This window comes from Pyrgilauda ruficollis, unplaced genomic scaffold (genome assembly GCF_017590135.1).
Source record: "Pyrgilauda ruficollis isolate IOZ18807 unplaced genomic scaffold, ASM1759013v1 scaffold20, whole genome shotgun sequence".
NCBI classification, from domain to species: domain Eukaryota; kingdom Metazoa; phylum Chordata; class Aves; order Passeriformes; family Passeridae; genus Pyrgilauda; species Pyrgilauda ruficollis.
This window is the reverse complement of record NW_024519207.1, coordinates 1,145,094-1,167,633: the sequence shown is the minus strand read 5'-3', so window position 1 is coordinate 1,167,633 and position 22,540 is coordinate 1,145,094. Positions and strand designations below refer to the sequence as shown.

Here is a 22,540-nt window from a genome sequence, read left to right as displayed (position 1 = left end):
TTCCCTTCCCTTCCCGCCGCCGCCGCGACCCCTGCGCCCGCCGGAGCGCCCGCGGGACGCGCGGGGAGCGGGCGCACCCGGCGGCTCCCGGAGGGCGCCTTTGTCTCCGTGTCCGCCACTGCAGAGGCGGCAGCGCTCCATCCCCGGGGCCGAGGACAGCCCCGGCCACCTTCCGTGCCCGGCATTCTTTATTTATTTAATTTTTTAAATCCTTTTTTTCCTGTATGCTCAAAGACATTTAGGATTTTTTTAAAATCACTAGTATTATTTCCTCCGCGTTTGAGTGTCGGCAATAATCAAGATGGATAAGAAATCATTTGAAACCGTGCTGGATGAAATTAGGAAGGTAAATTCTCGTTTTGTGTGTTGCTTTAATCATTTGGTGGTTTACTGTAGGACAAGGAGCAATGGCTGCAAATCGAAAGGAGGGGGACATTTAGCTTAGACATTAACGTGAAATTATTTACTGTGGAGGTGGTGAGGCAGTGGAACAGGTTGCCCAGGGATGCCCCAGTCCTGGCGGTGTCCAAGGCCACGTTAGATAAGGCCTTGGGCAACCTGGTCTAGTGGGAGGTGTCCTTGCTCATAGCAGGGGTGGTTGGGTCTGGATGATCTTGAGCCCTCATTGGAAACAAGCACTTGGATAAAGTTACTGCAGCATTTTCACTTTCAGGGAAGATGAGGGAGAAAACCAAACTATCCAAGCATGTCTTATCTGGGGGACGGGCTGCGGTTGTTTGGCCTGTCCGGAGGCAGTGTGAAGTACCCACCTTTTATACGCTGGTTTAGGAGGTACGATGCACAAATAGGACGTGAGAACTGATTTCTGAGCTCCATTCTGTAGCCCTTTTTGGAAATCACATCTCCCACAGCTCAGGAGTGGCTATGTGCACACCTTTTTCCTCTGGAATGTCAATCCTGCGTTTTGATGCATGCTCTGAGCTGTGCTTCTTTGTCTCCTGTTTAAAAACTCTCCAAACAAAATACTGCAGGTTGTGGGGAGAAGAGGTACAAACCTGGACTTCCTTATGTCTGGCAGGGCTCCGTGTCTGCACGGGGGCCTGATTTTAAGAGGAAAGCTTGAGGTTAGTTGTTGGCACACTTCCCTGAATGCTAGAAGGAGAGAAAAAATCAGAACCTTTTAAGATTAATGTTTCGTGTTTTGCCTGGGAAGCAGAAACCTGTGATGATGTATTTTGTTGCAGTTAAGCAGAGGTTATTTAAGTGTCACAGTGGAACAGTTTACCTGCCGAAGGTGTCTTGCTGTGACAAGGAAGGGCTTGTTTCAGATGGGATTTCCTCGTGGTGCAACAGCAGTCCGTAGCATTTTTGTGTTAAGTAGAATTTTTTGTTGTGTTGGTTTGTCTAGGAGAGGTAAATTTCCTTTAGTTGGACTTGGGTACTGGAGTTGAGTTTCAGTTCAGTTTCTCTTCGGCATGAGACAGTGATGGCTGCAATTGCAGTATTATTATTTTGCAACATGTTGAGGTATAAAACCATATTGAGGTATAAAACTGTTCATCAGAAGCCCCAGGAGTGTCTTTCTTATCACAACTGCATTTTTGCATAAGGTCATGGTCATAAGGTCTCTTTCATAAAATAGCTAAAAACATGACAGTCTAAGATATTTCAGGGTGTGGACTTCCATCTTATGAAGTTGTGTGGAAAATCTGGGGACCACAAAAAAAAAAAAAATCAAGGGACAACTAGCACATGAATGCTTTCTCTGATGATTGATGGTGGGAGGGAGTAACGTTTCAATTATATTACTGCAGTGCAGTCCTTCAGAATACACTCTGTGATTACTAAAGACTTCAGACAAAAGGGTTTAGGCATGTGATTTTAGGCAGTTATGTTTCCTCTATGCTATCTGCTTCTGTTCCTGTATTCCAACTCCCTGTTGATCTAAGGACCAGTGCTGTGTTCATAATAGTTGTGCTGTTGTGGTGTAACATTCATTGTCCAAATGCTGGTTTTGTGTCTTTGCTGCTATGTTTTTGTTTAAGCTTCATTTCTAGTTCTGTGGTAGAACCTTCTTTTTTATGTGATTTACAAGTTTGTTGTGTTGGCATGTTCCATTTTCAGTCCTGCAGTTAGCAGGAACAGTTATTTAAATGTGTTCATGTGTAGCTTACTTCTGTTTTTCCCTCTATGTGTTTACAAGTACTAGCAAAATAAACTTTGGGGATTTTGTTTGTTTGTTCCTTCCATAAATATGCATAGCAGTGCTTTCTGTTTGTACTCTTGTTATAAAGTCATTAAGTTGTTGATTTAAGAAGGGAAAGTAACATTTATTTTAGAAAAAAAAAGGACATGCTTTTTTCCAAAACACATGAAGAGGAGGAAGGAATAGAAGAAAAAATGAGCATAAAGGCAGAATTTTTTTCTCCCCTGTGACTTCAGTGTGTCTGGTAGTTTGTCTCTTAATGAGGTACAGAAAGGAAGGGGGTTGTTGGGAGGAAAATAGAAGTGGGTGTGTGGGTAAAGCTAAAGGTGGTTTGAGAATACATGAGACCTAGCATTAGAGGGGGGACTTGGAAACTATGGAAGAAAGGTGTTTTCACTGTCTTGGGGCAGGAATTCACCTGTTAGCTGTCTTCGTTACACCTTGAACCTGTCACAGAAGGCTGGGTACGGGGGAGGGAGGAAGTCCTGGCTATTAGACAGCTCATGTGGTTATCAACACAACTGTCTTGCCACAGAGTCAAAAGGCCAGTGCTGCATTAAAGTACTGTGCTTTCTTTGTTTGGTATGACTGCATGTTAAAGCTTGGAACCCATAAGGATAGTGATAAGACAGTATCCATCTCTGGACCAAGCTTTGTTGTATATTTAATCTATCTGTATAGGCTCATTACCCAATTTCTTCATAAATTCATTGAAGTAAAATACATTGTCAGTTAGTTTACAGGGCCCATACAAAGCGATTGCCTGAATTATCAACTGCATTATCTTAACTTTAAGTTGATGTAAATCATTGGAGCAAATAGAAGAGTGATGGCGTTCTCTCAGCGCAGTTATAAGCAACAATGAAAAAGCAAAATCAAGTAAATAAAACAATGAGTATTTTTTAACAGAATAATTAAATCACATCTTCCTGCTTTTCACTGTTCTCGGTTACCTAAGAAGTACACTGTTACTTCAAAATGCTGCAATGTAATTGATGCAAATGTCACTTTGTAGGGGCAGATTTTAGATTAATAGATTAGCAGATGGTTGTGCTATAATTATGATTTTTGAGTCACTAATTATGCATCCTTTTTTTTCTGTATCTTTTAGGCTGTATTGACTGAGTACAAATTAAAAGCTATTGAATATGTTCATGGATACTTTTCCAGTGAACAGGTAAAGTCAATACTGTTATGGGTTTAATGGGAGCTGTTGTTTTTGTGTATTCAGGAATACAGTGTTTGTCTTCAGTCATACTGAGGCTGATCATATTAGCTTTTCATATTTACTGAGGAGATTTAATTCCTTGTTATTATATCAGCATGACACTATTAAAAAGAGTACTAAGTTGCTTTGTCATCAAAATCACTACATTTTCCTTCTTTTTGGGTCTGGAAAGTTGTATAAATTTATCATAATAGAATTTAGCATTGTTTTGTGTGTATTGTCTATATAGAGATAATGTATAACATGATAATATGTAGATTTTTCTTTTTCCTCTTTCTTTTCCTGCTGGCTTTTTTTGGTCTATGCTTGGGAATATGCTGTTTGGGATCCTGATAGTTGATAAGCTTTTTCAGAGAGAGTTGATTTTTTTTATTTTATTTATTCTAATACAGCAGTATTGTTATTCATATATGCAAATATATATCAGAAAGTAAGTGTTTTAAGTATTTTCATGGAAAATCTTAATCTCATAAAATAGAAATTTTAGGTGCTTACTTAGAAAGAAATAGAGGGTTAGATGCTGGTAGGCACTGACAATCAGCTGTCACAGACAGATGTTTTTTAGCAGTATACTAATGTGCTACAAAAGTGGAAAGGTCATATTGATGTTGTTAGCATACATTTTTAATATATCTGAAACATTAATGGAAGGCCTTACTGTTGCAGGTTGTTGAATTACTGAGATACTTCTCCTGGGCAGAACCACAGCTTAAGGCAATAAAGGCTTTACAACATGTAAGTTCTTGTGACACGATCTTGTGGAATAAATTTGCTCTCTTAATGTCATTTTAATTTTATGATACCTACTTTTCAACTGATGAGTCAGTATACCCTTCAAAATCTTCAAAGTTTCTTCTTCATCGCCTTCAGTGGTACCAAGCTATGAAATTCCATACTTCTAATTGGGGTATCTTTTCTGACTAAAGTGACTTTTACTTTGCTGTGTATCACAGAAGGAGATGTAACCTTTTCTAACTCTTGTTAACTCTCCTGATTTCTTTGCTTTTGGTGACTGCTTTTTGGAGGTGCTTGTTCATAATTTATTGTATAGAGTCTCCTTCCCAATGGGAGGGAGAGGCTGTTAAAAGTTCACTGACATATACCATATGAAGCTGTTACTGAATTGTATTCTGAGTATAAAATAGTTGTGCTGTTTTATTTTATACACACTTATTTCTTTCTTTCTTATTAGAAAATAGTGGCAGTTCCAGCATCGAAAATGGTTAATATTCTCAACTGCTTCACCTTCAGTAAAGATAAACTTATTGCCCTTGAAATCTTAGCTTCGTAAGTATCTCTTCTGCTGTATTCCTTAACTTGTATTGGTTTAGCTCATATTTGAGGATATAAAACTTTAGATCTCTTAGAAGGAAGCACTGTGCCTGGTTAAGGTAAAGCAGAAATCCATTACTGATGGAGCTGTTTAAAAGAATAATTAGAAGCAGATGTTGTAGAAGTACGCATTGGGTTTGTTTGGCCTGGAATGAGTTAGGGTGACATAATTGCAGCCTTCTGGTACCTGAAGGGACCCTCAAGAGGGCTAGAGTGTAATGACAGGACAAGGGGAATGGCTTCACAATGAAAAAGAGTAGATTTAAAGTGGATATTAGGAAAAAATTCTTTGCTGTGAGGATGGTGAGGCACTGGCACAGATTGTCTGGAGAAGATTCCAGCCCTGAAAATGTTGAAGGCCAGGCTGGATAGGGCTCTGAGCAGCCTGAATAAAAGGTCCCTCTGCTCACCTGAAGGGGCTTTGGAGCTAAATGATATTTAAGGTCCTTCAAACCAATGATTGTAGATTGTGGAAAATTCCATATTTCTTGCTGCTATGTGAGCTTCTGCCTGCTGGAAGACTGGCGCTTTTGGTGGTGTTTTTACTGTGATCTTCAAATGTTGTAGAGAACAAAGAGGGCCTTAACCTTAGTTCTCTGCTCACTGAAATCTGAAAGACCTGAGACCAGGAAATTCTGGGAATTGACCCTTTTCAAAAAAGTCCTCTAAATATTACATATGTAGAAATGAGTTAAGTAAATAGATCTCATAAACTGACAAATCTATTGTCTATAAAGAAAATAGATATTCTAAATTTTTATTTACAGAGAAAGTTAGGGTTTTCCTAGTGAACAGAGCTGCTTCAAAGGATCTATTGCACATATTTAAAATGGAACTCTTCTGCTTGGTTCAGGGGATTTTCATTTTATAAAGTATTCTTTTTTTTGGTTGTTTGGGTTTTTTTTTGCTTTAAGAATATCTATCTTCCCTGTGAATGTTGTACTACTGCCTGCTTGAACTTTGGCTTATAATTTCGTGGTACAAATATCCATAAAACAGTTAAGACTGGGGATACAGACATGGTTTTGCTTTAGGAGTTGAGCTTAAGGGAGCCATGTCAATGCTCCTAGTCTATTTCAGACCAAACCAAAACAGGATAGCCAAAGGAAAGTTAGTGACACACAAGACTAACCTGTTACCTTGTAATGAGACTGGAGCCCTTGGACTGTTCAATTGCTACACTTCAGCTGATGTGGGGGGAAAGCACAATAACTTCCTTAGCTGTAGAATTTCTAGTACTAGAGCAAAGTAAGGGAGTCATGATTACAAATCCTAACCCAAATCTATGCACTGCTTACTTCATTAATCAGGAATAGTGAACAAAGCTGAAAGCTCATTCATACTGTTCTTTTAGGTGTTTTTTGTGTCTTCATTCAATGTTTTGCTGATTTAATTTCTGTTTAATATCCTTCTTTGAGGAGTCCTCCTTTTTGGTACTGTATTGTATTTCGAGTAGTTTGCATGGCACGGGTAATATTTGATAGAGAAGTGCTGGTAAAAAAATGGTCAGAATTTTGAATAAGTTGGATAGAAGCAGGCATTGGTCTCTCCTTGTAGTCACATATTTTCTTCTCTGGTGTGTCTAGTGTTGTTTGAGGAAGAAGAGAGAGGAGGAGTACGTTTTGGAGCTATATGAAGGCTTTCACTAGCTCTGCAGAACTTAGAGAGATTTACCAGGAATTATCTTTTTCATCCTAGATTAAATTAGATGAAAACTTGTTTTTCCACCAGACTGGCAAGAAACAGTGGCAAATTGAGTAGCTACTGGTTTTCTGCTGTGCTAGGAATTGTGTGTTAGTAGTAATAAAGCTTTCTAGTGAACTGTTGATGCCTTGAGTCTCAAGGCATCACTGTTGTGATGCAAAATTCATTTATTCTACATACTTACTCTTGAAATAAAGTTTAGCCATCATCATCCTTTATTCTGTATTGATATTTAGTTCTAATACCATGTTTTACTTACAGGTGTGGAGTCCATATTTAAGCCTAGGATTTTTACTTTAATAGTAGTAATATTATGATGTGAACTAATTATTTTTTTTTAATGTGCTTTTGGGTAGTGGCTAAGTGTGGGTCACTTTTCAATGGTGCATTGTTTCAGCTTATGCAAGTGGAATGGCATTAATTGTTTGTCAATGTCTTTACAGCAACATTGTTGATGCTCAGAATTATCGCCTGATTGAAGATCTGTTCAGAATTAATATGTCAGAGAAGAAAAGATGCAGAAGAATTCTTGAACAGGTAATCAAGATAAACTAATATCCTTGGTTCTGTTAGGATTGTATCCTTGTGGTCATTGTGGGGTCAGGGCTTAGCATGAGGATTTCTGGGAGCTGCTGGTGTAAGACAAGCTGAAACAAGCAACTGCAAAAAGGTAAGAGCATGTGCAACAAAAGTAGAAGTTTTTGTCAGGCATTAGGAACATATGGAAAAAGGGATACAGAATTGCAACCAATGCTGGAGGAAACAGTTTGTATTTTGTTTTAGAGAACACCAAGTGCTTAAGCCCAAGTTCAATGTAAGCAGAGAGGGACTTTGGCAGAAGTTTACACTCTTTGGATTATTTGGAATAAGGCTTGAGACACAGACTTCAGTTGTTCCGTGTAGGTTGATTCATGCAGTCTAAGTGTCGTGAAATAGTAACTAGTTTCTTTAGAGCATTGAATTTGATAGCATATAATGTTCTTTCTTGATTATTTTGCAGGCTTCAAAAACAGGTTGTAAGGCTCCTCATGCTATGATATCATCCTGTGGCATGATTCCTGGCAATCCTTATCCCAAGGGCAAACCAAGCCGCATAAATGGAATTTTTCCAGTAAGCATGATCCTATGCTTTTGCTTTTCACAAATGAACTTTGATTTAAGATTTATTATAGTATCACCAAACCCAGAATTCATTTACATGGAAGGAGGAGTGGAATCAAAACCAAAGTGCGTTTGTTGGGTTTGTTTATTTGACCCCATTCCACATTTATAAGGAACTTGCATTATTCTTATTTGCCCATTCTTCCTATGCTGCTTCAGGTAAAGATTACCTGAACAATGTCATAAATAAGACATTGTTCACATCAGGAAAACATTATAAACTCCAGCAGTATTTGGCAGAATCGGGAGAGGTGTTGAGAGGCTTGCTTGTAGGTTGATAGGGTGAGCTAGTATGGTCACTACAGTACTACTGCTAATCTCAGTGTGACTCTTAAGCATGTCAAGCATTTCCTGTGAACACTTAAGGGACAGCAAAATTAACTGAAATTAATGTTATCGTGTCCACAAATCAAAATGCAGAACTCCATCATCAACATGCACTGTTTAAAATGTCTCTCTTTACAAAACCTCTGTGTTACAAGCCAAGCTATTGGAATGCTCTTACTCATTACTTTACAAACCTGAAACACTTAGTTGAGTTGGTTTTTTTCCCTGACAAACATGGTTACTTTCAGAATGCTCAAAAACTCAAATGCAGTTCAGAAAAAAAAATAAAATATGGCAAAATTGTACAGCAAGGTTTGCTTCTAAATTAATGCTTGGTTCAATTTTTTTCTGTTTCAGGGAACCCCAATCAAAAAGGATACAGAAGAATGTACTAATGAAGGAAAAGGAATAGCAGCCCGTATACTTGGACCATCCAAACCAGTATGTCTAAAAATTAATAAATAAATGACACTTTAAAAACCCCCAAAACAGCTACCAGCCAATTCAACAAGGCTTTTTTATACAGTGCTGTTATGTTGCAAGAAGACTGTAGAGCAGCAATTTAATTGAAGCTAAACTTCTGTAATGAATATGACCTAGTATGTTTTTATTTAACTTGAAAATGAGCTCTAATTTTTATCTGTAGAGGGGTAAGATTCTCTGCTGGATACAATGTATGTGCGTTTGAAGACAGAATTTAAATTACAGTAGCAGAAGAGAAAACTAAAAGCATTTTGGGTAATCCATCATGAACTACTCTCTGAGGATTTTTCACATAAACACAGAAAATGCCTCCATCTTTGAAACTTGAATTACAGCAGTGCCTTAGAAAGAAGTTCTTGTTTCTTAACAACACAGCTGATCTGTATTTCAAAATTTTTAAGCTTGTGAGACAAACTTTCAATTAACCTGTTACTACTTGGAAGTATTGCCCAAATGTTTTATTATCACTTCTGTTATGAGATGTTTCCCACAAAGCTGTATTATTTTTAAAAAGTAGATACCTTCAGAAATACATGCTAGTTTTAAATGTGCTAAACCTCTAAAATGAGAAGTCAGTCCAAAACTGCAGAGTATGAGAACTGCAAGGCAGAAAGGAGCTCCCTTTCCCACTTGTGCTCAGTTTTCTATTAAAATCTAAAGGTATACTAGTGATGTTTGTTTCACTCTTTTCAGAAAGAGTGAAATACTTGTAGTCACTATGGATGTTATGAAAAAAATTCATAGCATCTATATTTGTGGAAAAGAATGCCTGTCTGTAGTAGTATCTGAATGTTAGCTTTTTGTCTGAGAAACATTACCTAATGCTTTCACTTTTGTTTTTTCCATTTGTTTTTTGTTTATGTAGGCTCCATCAACGTACAATCCACACAAACCAGTTCCATACCCCATCCCACCATGTCGGCCACATGCAACTATTGCACCAAGTAAGATTTCTATGTGTTCAAACTTGATGCTATTCAGGCTTTTGCTTTTTAAGCAACGTGTCAAGTGTTGGTTTCTCTGACCATGGTTGTATCTGAAATTGGCTTCTGCTCCCTGAGCATGTTCTGGGTGCTGGTTTCTACCTTTTTCTTCATGACAGCAGAATTGATAAACAGGAATATATTGACTTCTTTTTCCAACATCCATAAGAAAAAATCACAATCCTGTTCTGATTACAAAATATTTAATTTATGGGAGGTATTGTGCATGTTAAACAAGACAAGGGCTTTGGCTTTGTTGTAACATTTGGCCAAGGCTTGGGCTTTGGCTTGACAAGTCTGACTTGTTGCTGTAGAACCCAACTTGGGATATGGTCAGCCACGGCCCTGAATTAGGTGGAACTTTGTAAGAACTTGCTGAAGGGCTGTAATCTGTTTCTCACCTACCTTCAGCTTTACCGTCTGTCCATCATAATGGAGAGTACACAGTTTCCTAAAAGAAAAGCAGATTTCAGTCTTAGAAGGGAAATAGTGATTGCTTTTCCCTGCCATTGCTCTATTTCTAGCCTAGTGCCTTAAGTAAGATTGAGCCTTTATTCATAAGCTCCTCTCTTTGCTCTGCTGCATCAATTGTTAGAGTCAAGAGATGTTTGGGAGGGGGTAAGGCAATTGCCCTTTCTATGAAAGAAAGCTTAGAATGCTTAAAGTAGACAGATTCAGGTCTGGCTGGCAGCTGAAAGCCTTTTCTAATCTTGAAATTCTGTACTGCAACACAAGGAGTGCTCTGGTTAGGGCACTTGATTTTCATTCATGTTTGGGATTTCAGGGAGTTTTTCAGGGAGTTGATAAGAAAGTGAAGCAGAACTCCTAGCAAGCATGCAGAAGGCTGAATCATCTAATCAACTCGATGTCTGCAAGTCTTTTTATAGGCATTTTAGAAAAATGGGCACTACTAGTGGCTAAAATAAGACTGATTGATTATTTATGCCCGGGAAATTACTTGTTCTGGAGAAACTGTACAGGAAACTTGCAGACTAACTCAAATTTATATTGAATGAATCCTATCCAAAGTACCTTAAAGCATAAAATTTGGCCTGTGGCAGAATAGAAATATTAGTACAGTTTTAGGATATGAAAGCGCTTTAGAGATTTCAGGGCCTTACTAGGCTGCAACATGTGTTTTAAGAAAGCTCTTGTGACAACAGAACTCATAGCTGGTGAAATTACATATATGTGTCTGTGTGTGTTTAATGAGATTGCAGATGCTGACCTGAAACTATTGAATGTGATTGTTTTCAGTCAGTGGTGCTGAAGTGTTTTCTGCCTCTTGAACATTTCCTTGCTGAGTGCTGCAGTGATTGTTAGTTGCTTTTCTGATTTTCAGGCAAGAGTTTTCGTGCAAGAAATCTTAGCATCAGGTGGAATTACTATGAAAGTGTGAAATCAGAAAGGACTTAAATATGACAAATTGGTGCACTTTCATTATTGTTCAAGTGCTACCTTTTCCCATGAAGCCCGAGTTCTTATGCTCTTAAACTATTAATTCAGGGCCACTGTAAAATGTGCTTGTGTTCCTGCAATTTAAATTCAGATGTGTTTAATCAGAACTGTATACCATAGCAATACAACAGTTTCAGTTTCTCCAAAAAAATAACAGAGGAAAAAAGATATATTTAATATGTTAATTGCTGTCAGAATTTTATATTAAAATACTTTGCTAACCTGCTTGAATTTCTTAACATTAAAAAAAATATTGAAGAATACTAGATAAAGTATTTGAGAAGGATTGTTTTTTCTCTGAATTTCCTGGCTAGTGTTAAAGGGTGTTAAAGGGGTTTCTCCAAAAAAATAACAGAGGAAAAAAGATATATTTAATATGTTAATTGCTGTCAGAATTTTATATTAAAATACTTTGCTAACCTGCTTGAATTTCTTAACATTAAAAAAAATATTGAAGAATACTAGATAAAGTATTTGAGAAGGATTGTTTTTTCTCTGAATTTCCTGGCTAGTGTTAAAGGGTGATGGTTACTGATCTGTGTTTGGCTCCTTTGTTTGTCCAGCTTTAATGCTGAAGAAGGAGTTGCAACAGCCTTTAAATTAGGAATAGGAACGGCACCAGTGATGCTGCAGACACACTGTATCACTCCTCTTGAGCTTTTTCAGGCAAAATGGAACTGAAAGAAATTGAAACCTGACTTTTTCAGGCTCTCTTAAGAGAACTGCCCTTAGTAAAGTTTGGATCACAATGCATGGCCTCCAGGCAGACGTTGGCAAAAGCCAACATCCAACCTGGATAATTAACTGGTCTAGCTTTTTGATGAAGGAATGTCTTACAGTGTTGAAAATATTTTTTTAAAGGTGAAGATGCTTACTGGTTCATCTAGATACAGATTCTTCTGACAACAGGGATGTGTATTGCCTTTGTTATTTTAGGTGCTTACAACAATGCTGGCTTAGTTCCAATGGCCAATGTCATAGCTCCAGGCTTACCAGCTCCTCCACCATACACTGCTAATCAAGTGGTATCAGGTAAAGCATGCATATCTTTAAAAATATTCATGATGTATTTCCTGGTTCATTCTGGGAGTGGGTCATTCACTGCTGGAGTTTCATTTGCCTTTCAATAACAAGCTGCTGTTCTCTGTTTAGAAAATGAGGACCTTTCCAGCCAGGCAAAATCTTCCCAAAATCAAGGTAAACTGCAAATCCACAGGGGATTTTTGTGTATATTGTATCTTTGTTATTTGTTCAGAAAATGTTAACAACTTGTTTAGTGGGATTTTCATAAACTTCTAAATATGCAGCCACTAAGTATGTGGAATAGAATCTCTTGAGAGTGGAGAAAAAAAATCATCAGACATTTGTACTTAGAAGCATTGAAACATTAAAATTCATTCTTTTGTATTAGCTTATCAAAGTTTTTATATTCATCTTTATATAAGTATGTGAGGAAATCATACTAAAAATAAGTCAAAATACCATTTGCAATGTTCATGCACTTAAATATTTCAGTAAATCTTTTCCATTTTTAAAATTCTGGACATCTGTTGGAAAACTCATTGGCATTTTAATTACATAGATCAGTTGCAATAAGAAGGTAGGAATACAAGAGAGATTTAGAGATTTTTGAATGTCTTATCCCAGAGTGTTAGATCCAACTATGTCTACCTGCACTTTCATCTTACCCTGTAAGATCCTGTTCTTTTTACCAAGACAATTGTGCATTTTTTAATTGTTTTTTATTTTTGTGGTGCTTTGTACACTTAGTACAAAGCATAATAATAAATTCCATTTGTTATCAAAGCCTTTTTATAAGTAGTTCCATGTTATTAGATTTGACAAACTGAGAATTTACTGACCATTGAGTCAGGCATATTAACAAATACTGCATATAGATAAAATGACTGTGATAAGTTTAGCTACTGTAAGTATTACTAGGAACAAAAAAAAAAAAAAAAGTTATGTTTTGTCTTTCCTTCTCTATGTCCAGGGATGGTTCTACAGAAATGTTTTGAAGAATCACTTCATTCTTGTATACCCCTCTCTAAGTGTGCATGTATTTTTACAAAGTTAGTTCATACAGCTAAATAAATACAATGTAAGAATGAAATATTCTCTTAGGAAGAAAAGTTCAGCTCTGGATTCTAGTACAGCTGTATTTCATTCATGATTATCTCAGCTGTCAGGATTAAGTAACTGTTATCTTTAGGAGAGTCTTCAGCTTGGAAATAGAATGAGAAAACAACACAATCCAGAGCTGGGCAGTCTGGGGTTTTTTAGAAAAGAGTATGTCAAAGGAAATAGTTTTTTGGCAGATTTACTTGTTTTAGAGTTTCAACATACACAAAATAGGAGTTTGTCATATCAACTTAGGTCCAGGATTTTAAGGAATAATTTTCTGGATTTGTGTGTAGAATTATGTGTAGAAATCAGGCAAGAGAGACCTGTAGGCTGCTAGAGAGTTATGGGTAGTGAGTTTGACTGGTTGGATGAGTGTCTTGCTTACATTTGAACAGATTACTCCAAAAGTTAAATAAAGCACAAGGGTTGTTTCAGAGGAATGATTTATTAACATATTCATGTTCCACAGGAAACTAGAGGCAGGCATATCGAGACTCTTGACATGCCAGCGTTCATAAATGCAGCTCCTTTCCATTAACCTCCACCTCCCCATTCAAAGTGTGCCTGCCTGTGGTCCTGCAGCTTCACTGATGTCTCTAACTTACTTTGTAGGATTGACACAAGCTGGTACTTTTAGTGGCAGGTGCTTGCCTTTATTACAGACACCTAACTAAAGACTTCTCACCTAACTAAAGACTTCTACAAGTACTTTTTGATAAAGTCAAGTGCCAATGTTAGTTTAATACTGTAGTGTGATATATAAATTTCAAAGTGTGCCTTCTTAGAATCAAAATCTGAAGGAAGCACAGTGAAGAGAATGACCTGATTTTGAAGGAAAGAAAACTACAAGCACCTGAAATCAGCTTTCTTCAGTTGTTGGCTAAACTTCTCTGAAATCATGATACATTGAATTAACTGGTTCTGAAGGAAATTCTGACCTTCAGTGAGAGTGGATGCAGAGGAGCCCAGGTGATCTGATGCTGATGGAATATTAGATCTGATTTGGGTACTGCCAAATGTTAGGGACCTGAGGGAGGGTGTTTACCTGTATCACTTAGATGTTCTTACAGAGTGTATTTGAGTTTCTAACTGTTTTGCATGAGATCATGACGAGGTAGCAGATGTCACAGAGTGTTTTAAAAAGGAGTGTTAGCCCACATGGTGTATGATTTGTGTGATGTGTTTGTGTGTACCTTTTTGGTTTGTTTTCATAGGCCTCGCTGTTCATTGTTTATATGTAGACATTGTGTGTTAGCTATTGCCTGTGTATCATATTTTGAAATGCTGTATAAAATGTTTTTGTGTTTATTTCAAACATTTCTGACAGTTTCAAGTATTCTTACTGGTTTTGTTTCTTTGCAGCTTTTTCTGCACAAACGAATCAGCTCTTTACTCCTCATGGTTCTAATCCTTCAACACCTGCTGCTACTCCAGTCCCTACCCCATCACCTGTCAAGGCAATAAGCCATCCATTAGCACCTGCAACTCCACTCATCTCTGGGATGAGCATGTCTACCCCTGTCCTTCCTGTTTTCCCAGGACAGGTCTCCTCTTCCATCCATACATCTCAGCCATCCACCCCAACCCCTACTGTCATCAAATCCCTTTCATTGCCTGGTGTTCCTGTCACATCTGTACACAGTGCAACCTCTACTCCTATCCCCTCAGTTTTTTCTGGGCTCGCTTCTATCCCTGCTGCTATGCCAGCTCCGCAAGGTTCTTCCACTCCATGTGCCACACCTGCACCCACTGAAGCTTTCGCATCTGCTGCTACACCATTTGCTGGCCTCCCTTTCTCTGCAACCTCTTCAGTTGCTTCTGCTAATAATCCTGCTCCATTGTCATCAGTCTTTGCTGGCCTCCCTTTGTCCTTGCCGCCCAATGCCCAAGGGATTTCTAGTCCTGTTCCATCTACAATTGCTAATTCTCCTGCCACTACCATTCCTGGCTCGCTTAGCTTGCCTAACCCGATTTTGTCTGTCTTAAAGGGATTTCTGACATCAAATGACACTTCATTAATCAATTCATCTGCTTTACCTTCTGCTGTGACAAGTGAGCTTGCTTCTTTATCTGCTCTTGCTAATCAAAGCTCTGACCCTCCCACTTCCTCTGTCAACAAATGTTACACTCCATCAGCCACCCCCAACACACAGCGTTCCTCCACACCTGGGCTTGCTATTTTTCCAGGTCTTCCATCCCCATCTGTAGCCAATTCTAGTTCCACTCCTCCCACATTGCCTGCACAGTCACCTTTAACCACTTCACCATCGATTATGCCAGTCAACTGTGGCTCATCAGCCTCCCTCTTGCATGGCACAAGTCCTACTAATCCCGACCAGCAGCTCTCATCAGCCCCAGCTGCCACAAGTATCCCAGTTCTGGTCAAAACAGAACCCATGAGTCCTACCCTGTCGGCCTTCAAAGGTCCTTCTCATTCAGCCAGCCCTTCTCATGGTGCTCTAGGACTGCCAGGGCTCGGGCGTGCATACACCTCAGCAGCTTCCGTGCCCGTCAGCTTACCCAGTTCCCTGAATCCAGCGCTGTCAGGGCTCTCCTCTTTGAGTGCTCCTCTGAACAACTCTTCTTTGGCTTCCATTTCCCTCGCCCCACATGGCTCCTCTGCTCCCATTGCTCCCGTGTTCAATGGACTTCCTCCTTTCACGTCTCTAACCAGTAACTTTGCTTTTACTGGTAACCCAGCACTGACCCCGCCCGTCACTCTCCCAGGGTCTCTGTTGGCCACTCCGGCTACAAGCGCTTCACCTGTGTCCGCCCCCCATGTGAGTTCCACTGCCGCCGTGCTCTCAGGACTCGCCGCCTCTGCAACAGTCTCCGCTCCACCCTTCTCGCTTAACTTGTCCAGTGCTGTCCCTTCCCTTTTTTCTGTTGCCCAGGGACCTCTGGGATCATCAAACCCATCCTTCCCTGGTTTTCCTGTCTCTAACACACCCTCTGTCACTCCTGCTCTCCCTTCTTTCCCTGGCCTCCAGGCATCCTCTGCAGTAGCAGCAGTTGCACCGTTGCCAGCAGCTGCCACAGCCCCATCTCCAGCTCCGGTCCTGCCAGGGTTTGCCTCGGCCTTTAGCTCAAACTTCAACTCTGCACTTGTGGCACAGGCTGGGTATGTTACTGTTTTTGGAGGAGGTCAGAACTATTTATTTTTCTTATCAACAGAACACTGATTTTATTTTAGGTGTGTAGACAATATTTTCACTCATAGTTACTAATTGCATATAATTTTTAAAGTTAGCCCACTACTAGAATTCAACTTGTTTTTAGAAGCTGATAGGGTAGTGACTAAATAGGTTGGCCTCATAGTCCCTGGTATGACAGTCTAATCCAGTGAGGTGCTCAGTGCTTTTATTTCCCAGATGAGGTTTTACAATAATGGATTCTACGTGGGCATCCATTGACACACACAGGTAATAGCAGCCAGTATCTTAGATATTTTAAGGACATCGTCAGCATAAATTCTTGTCTGTAAAGTTTTTTTTGTGTGCCAACTATCAGCACAGTTGAGGTACAAAACATTTTGAGTCCCTTTAGGTGTGTTCCAGACAATCTTGCTTTGTGTATGTATGATTAATTTTTAGGTGGGTAAAGACTGGAATTCAATTTAGAAATTCTAGCCTTTTGAGATTTAGAAAAAGAACAGCTTTTGTAATTTATATAGACATAAGCTTATGGAGAGGGAAACAGAACATGGTGCAGATGTTCGTAATAATAGCCTCATTTTGACATTCTTTCAGCTTGACTTCTGGACTACAGACTCCAGGAAATGCAGTTTTTCCTGGTCTTTTATCTCTCCCCGGTATCCCTGGCTTTCCCCAAAGTGCCGCACAATCTTCCTTACAGGAATTGCAGCACAGTGCAGCTGCACAGTCAGCACTACTACAGGTAATGTGCCTATTTGTTAGTACTGTTCTACTTCCAGTGATCTCTTGAGCATGTACTTGCCTGCTAACTCATTTGGGTTAGTTTAAATCAGTAAATTATTAAAACCCCTAAATTGTGTGAGAATTGATTACAAGGATCATGATAAAAAACAACTTGTGCTTACTTCTTAGTCAAGGCCAGTGTACAATGCTTCATAAATGAGATTAAAACATTATCTAAAACTCTTTGTAAAATGGAGAGAAGTAAAAGAAAAGATAATGCAAATTAATTGCTGGGTTTGTGTTAAATCTAATGGGCTGATCAAACCATTGCAAAATTTGTGCTCAGTTCCAGTCTGACATTTGAATAACTTACAGATTTCTGTGGACCATTTGTTGTGAGTTATGTGCCTCTGCACATGTAATCAGATTGTCTTGAGTTTGTGTCTGTTGTGGTTGTGCCTTTCTCTTGATAGTTCCCACAGATAGAATTGTAATATAAGCTTGAAGTGGCTTTGGGTAATGTGTAATTTCATCATCTCTTGTCCATGAAACAGCTTGTTTCACCCATCAACCTACATAAGTTAACTGAAACTATCATCAGACTTTGTGTTTATATGTTCAGCTTGTCTTTTGTTAAAAACAGGCTCTGTACAGACTCTTGTAAGAAATTTGACCTTCTCTACATAATACTGAAAGAGAGAGCTGAGTGTCTTGACTTAATGTTTTCTCTCTTCTGTGACACATCAGCTGTTGAAGTGAAGCATGTGTCTAAGTACTGTTCAGAGTGCAGCATATTGTCAGATATCTTCTGAATATCAGGGGATTGGAAGAAGCAAGTTACTTCACCTAGACATGCTTTTGCAGCTCAGGAGTCTATTTGTTCTGTAGAAATGTATGCAGATTGCGTTGAGGAAATGTAATTATTTTTATTTATAAGATCCACTCACTAAAATTAACACTTATTTACTTGAGCAATGAAGAGAAGGAAAGTTGAGTCACTAAAATATTACAGCTTCTGATTAAACTGTGCTTTCCAAATCAGCTGGTGCTATTAACACTTCTTTGTTTTCCCCCTTAATCCCACTGCTTCTTTCATTCTCTGGTATTTCAGAGCAATAGTTGCACTACAGATTAACATCTTTGTATAGATACCTTGCTCATCTCTATTCTTTGCACACTTCAGAATATAATCCATTTGTTTTAGCTTGAGCAGGACTGGTATTGTGGCTGAAATTTTGCTTAATTTAGATTTTTGTTTCCTTGTTTTTATCAGTGCTGTTTCTTAACTTCTTATCTTCCTTAAAGGCGCATTCTGCTTCTGCTCTGGAGAACTATACAGCTCAGCCTGAAGGTTTTGCTAACTATCCATCAACACCAGGAACACCATTTTCATTGCAGACAAGTCTGCCCCAGAGTGGATGGCAGTAAATACCAGTAAATGCATAAAGACTGCAGTGTTTGCTTGACAGAGCCTGATCCTATTCACTTTGAAGGCTGTCTCTGCGATAGTGGGAGCATGGTCTGAGCTGGGGAAAGAAAGGGAAAACATGAGGGTAAATTGTTTCCAGGAGGCTGTGTCAGATGTCAAATTTAATTTGTGAATTGCATTCAGTTTGATTCAGGGTCTGATCCTGTGAATTGCTGAGCATCCTTGACTCTCCTTAAATTTTGAGAGTTCAATGTTTGGTGTCTTACAGGATCAGGAGCATTCAAACAGATGTTTCTGTAAATAGGGCAATTGACTGTCAAGCTGAGTAGGGAGACCAAGTATACTCAATAGTGTGAATAAGCACCTATCCTTCTGTTATGTTTTGTATGGTATATGTGGTTAATATAGACTGAGATCTAGACTGAAACTAGACAATTCAAGCTGTAGACGACCTTTTGCCTAGAAGCACACTTCTTGTGTGTGTACAAATCAAGGTCAGTTTATGGTTTTTCAGGTGATTTCTTCCTATGTATGAAGATCTCCTGTTAGCATCAGCAGTATGTTAAGGGGAGGGTAGGTCAGAGGTATGTGGGGGGTTTTCTTATGCTTCAAAATACTGTCATGGGCTTGCTGCTGAATTGAGTACTCCTTTGTCTGAACAAGAAAGCTAGGAAATTATGCTGTACTGTATTTGGTAGAAGTGGATTATGTTTTACTGGAGTATGGTTTAGCTAGCTGAGAATATGTCTTTCCAAAATACATAAAAACATTTTAACTTGCCTCTAAAATAATGTTCCATAATATTCTCCTTGCCTCCAGCACCCCTCTGAATGAAATAATTGTACTGCAGATAGGCTGCCTATCTGGCACTTTTGACTGCAGATTTATGTGAATGTTTACAGACATGGGGCAAGTTCTTCTCTCCCTTATACTCACAAACAAACTGCTTCTCTTTATGCTTTTCAGCTATAAACTACAACTTGATGGTGCTTATCATATCCTGTGAATATAAGTGGGAGCAGAATTTGGACCATGGATTTTTTTAGTATTTTTCCTTGGAAAACATACATGATTTTAAAGGCATATAGCTAAATTAATTGTTACAATGCAGCATATAGAAAGGTCTTGCTTTGTTAGTGAAATTGAGTTGTGCACTCTTCTAATAATGTTAGTATCTGGGCAATGTGTAACACGTTATTGAATATCTTCTATTTAAGGTATGCTCTTGATCATGGTCTAGAGACGATAGAGATGAATGATATTCAATCATGTGACTAAATTAAAATGTAGAGATACTACACTGTAGAAATGTTCTGCACCTAGAGTTTTACTTTTTTAAAGATTGATGATGCTGGGAGATGTTGCTAATGTATTTTCTTTCAAGATGTGAACAGACTTTTTTAGAACATTAATGGAAATTACTGTATTGGTTTTTAACATAATTTTTTTAAATAAAAAGTTTACAGTCATGGCAAAAAGCCTTTGCTGACTATTTGCATATTTACCTAAAATATGAATGAATAAACTTGTTTTTACTAAGACACTTCTACTGATCTTGATCTTGCTTTATGCCGTTTCTTTTTGATGCAGAATTCTGTCCAAAATTATAAAATTTACTTCCTAAGGCGTGACATTAGAAATATCCTATTTAATTTTTAGATGAAAAACTTAAATTCTTCGACATCTTAATAATCAAACTTATGTATTATGTTAAATCTAAAAAAAAAAATATTGTGTTCTTACATTTTTTTATTTTGTGAAACCTGTTAAAGTCTCATGATTCTCCACTCTGAACTGCTCCTAAAATTGGTATCTCGGATATTGATATCTTGACTTAAGAAATCTGTGGAAGAGGTCTCTACCATCTTTCATTTTATTCTGCTTGTCATTCTGTCCATAACTTGTTCTTTGTAGATTTGCAGATGAGTTAGAGAAAATAAAGATACAGGTATCTTATTAAGAGCAAATTGGTTTTTCTCCCCTGGATGTGAATGTAAACCAGTTCTAAGTCAGTAAGTGTTTTGTAACCTTACTGAGGTGCTGAGTCCGACATCCTATTTTAATTCTAGTTTCCCTATCAGGCAATCAAAGTTTGAACTAATTCATGTCACCCTGTAGTCAAAAGCAAGTAATACTGTTTTGTCAGGAAGTAAGCACTTTGTGCCTCTGTTTCTAAAAATATCTGTTGAATGGTCATGGGGTGTGGGGTTCCTGTCTGAGCACTGGACAACTCAGAGATGCCGAAGAGACTCAAGCTGTGTTTCACCAAATGAAAACAGGTGAGAAGTAGTGAAATCCACTGTGTTAAATGCTCCTCTCCTGCAATGTAGTTACTGGGTGTTGTCCAGCCCCTTTAGCAGAGAAGAGCATTTGATGCTCCCATCCATCTTAGACAAGTGAATAGGTTGAGAAATGTTTAGTTGTAAAGTTTTTATGTCTGGAATGGGCTCTCTGGTTCTTACTGAACCTTACTGAATCTTACTGTGCTGGATTTGTAAATGAACTCTCCACTGGTTAGGATTAAAATTCAATTTTTGAAATATTTCTCCTGATGTAAAATTGTTTTTTATTAATTTTTTTCCTCTTCAGGAATAGAGTCTGTGTTCTGCATTGCAGCAAACTGCTGTGACCCAGCCTTGGAGTTTCTGAAGGGAGTGATTTGTCCTGAGCTCTTTCATGCTTACTTGAGCACCATTTTTAGACAGCCAAGGAAATGTCTGCTCCTGAGGCAAACAGCCTTAAACTGAGCCTGTGCCAGGAAAGGGCTCTTGCTGTATGATTTTAATTCTGGACTAACTGATTTTTTTCACTGTTCAAGTCGCCTGTTACTGCTCTGTTTCGTGTGTACTGGCGGCCTGCATAGATACAGTGTGGTGAAGCGTTCCTTGAAATAAAACCTTTTTTGCAACAACTTAAGAACATACCGGGATTGTGTTTGCAAACAAGTTTCAATGTTTCTTTCAAGTGCTTTAATTGCAGCTGCAGTGAATAGGAGAGAAGCAAAGTAATTTTCTGTCCTTTCCTCTGCAAATGAGTGTTGGGAGTTTGCCTGGGCCTGAAAGGAAACTTGCCATGGTATGAATGTTCTGACTTTCTTGCAAATTGCCTTCCTTTCTGTATTGCTGGAGGAGCAATACCTTTATTTCTCTCTCATATTTACTCTAGTGGCCAAAGGGGGACCTTCTGTCATCTCCAGATCTTCAGCTGTTGAAAGCTGATACCATTTTCATGAGGAGGAGCAGCAATATGGGGATGCTCCTACAAGCAAGGGGATAGTACTGTTAATCTGCTCTGTCCTGTCCTGTCTCCTTAATTTTGACCTGGGGAAAGGGAATGCTGAGCCTGAAGCAAGTAGCCAGAACTTGGGGCCAGGAAAAGACTAAGCTGAGAATCCATAGGGAGAGGCCAAAGCCCAGTGCATGGGAAAGAAAGTATAGGCCTAAGAAGATCAGAAAAAGGCAAATTTAAACCTACAACTTTGTTTGCAAATCTCATGTGGGGACTGCCTGACAATTCTTTTTTGCATTTTTGGGACTGACACTGTTTACAAATGGCTGTGGATTAAGTCTCTACAACTGGATGATGATGAGGTAAGTGGGAGAAAGTAGACATTGTAGAGACATGGTAAAAGATTGGTGCCATTTGTAAATGTAGCCACTGGTGCAGAGCAATGTTGGAGAATGGTGCGCCTACAGGTAAGCACTTGATCATGCCTGACCTGAGCCCTTGTGCTGCTTTTGGAATAGCAGTTGAAGCCTTTGGCTATATCACAAATATAAAACTCTGCAGAAATAGCTGAACTGCGAGCAGCCTGAAGCACAGTCATCTGATGTGGCTTCTAAGTCAGTAAGTTCTGCTGAAGCAGCTTTGAGCTCAGTCTTTGTGGCTGTGCCCTGTGTCACAGGAGTGCACCAGGCTGTTCAGCACCAGTGAAATTGCAGCTTGTAAACTGCTTTGCCCCAGAGCTCTCATGTGTTTTAATCTCTGAGTGGTCTGTAGTAATCTGGGACATGAGTTATCCACATGCCCCAGTATAGCCCCAAGGAGAAAGCGTTAAGATTGCCCTGACTCATTTCAAAATTTTCAAAAGGGAAAAAAAGTGCAGCTTACAATAAAATGAAAAAAACTAATATTGTGATGTTCCTGAACACAAACAAAAAACACCATCTGCTTTACTCACCTATATTTACAGTCACCTCAGGGGGCTGTCAATAAACAGGGAGCAATTATATCTGTTAACTTTTAGTATGTGTTGCTCATTTATAT

The 22,540-nt window shown here is 38.7% G+C and overlaps 1 protein-coding gene across 2 annotated transcripts; it reads left to right on the top strand.

Moving 5' to 3' along the window:
• The first annotated feature begins 231 nt into the window (after positions 1–231).
• PROSER1 (proline and serine rich 1) lies at positions 232–21,185 on the top strand. 2 transcript variants are annotated; one of them, XM_041466984.1, is made up of 13 exons: positions 232–346; positions 3,279–3,344; positions 4,062–4,130; positions 4,588–4,682; positions 6,875–6,968; positions 7,432–7,542; positions 8,277–8,360; positions 9,268–9,346; positions 11,780–11,875; positions 11,996–12,040; positions 14,330–16,088; positions 16,717–16,864; positions 20,864–21,185. In XM_041466984.1, exons 1-13 carry the CDS (start codon positions 302–304, stop codon positions 20,867–20,869), a joined length of 2,697 nt encoding a protein of 898 aa, XP_041322918.1. In that variant the 5' UTR covers positions 232–301; the 3' UTR covers positions 20,870–21,185. The 2 variants fall into 2 exon arrangements, with proteins under 2 accessions (XP_041322918.1, XP_041322917.1); XM_041466983.1 differs by lacking the exon at positions 20,864–21,185 and adding an exon at positions 18,151–19,745.
• The last annotated feature ends 1,355 nt before the right edge of the window (positions 21,186–22,540 follow it).

What these genes read in the sequence shown, in the direction of transcription:
- PROSER1 (XM_041466983.1), top strand. Translation starts at nt 302, where the DNA reads ATGGATAAGAAATCATTTGAAACCGTGCTGGATGAAATTAGGAAG. An exon ending in GCAGAAGAATTCTTGAACAG is followed by an intron (nt 6,969 to 7,431) that starts GTAATCAAGATA and finishes ATTATTTTGCAG; the next exon opens with GCTTCAAAAACAGGTTGTAA. An exon ending in CACAGTCAGCACTACTACAG is followed by an intron (nt 16,865 to 18,150) that starts GTAATGTGCCTA and finishes TCTTCCTTAAAG; the next exon opens with GCGCATTCTGCTTCTGCTCT.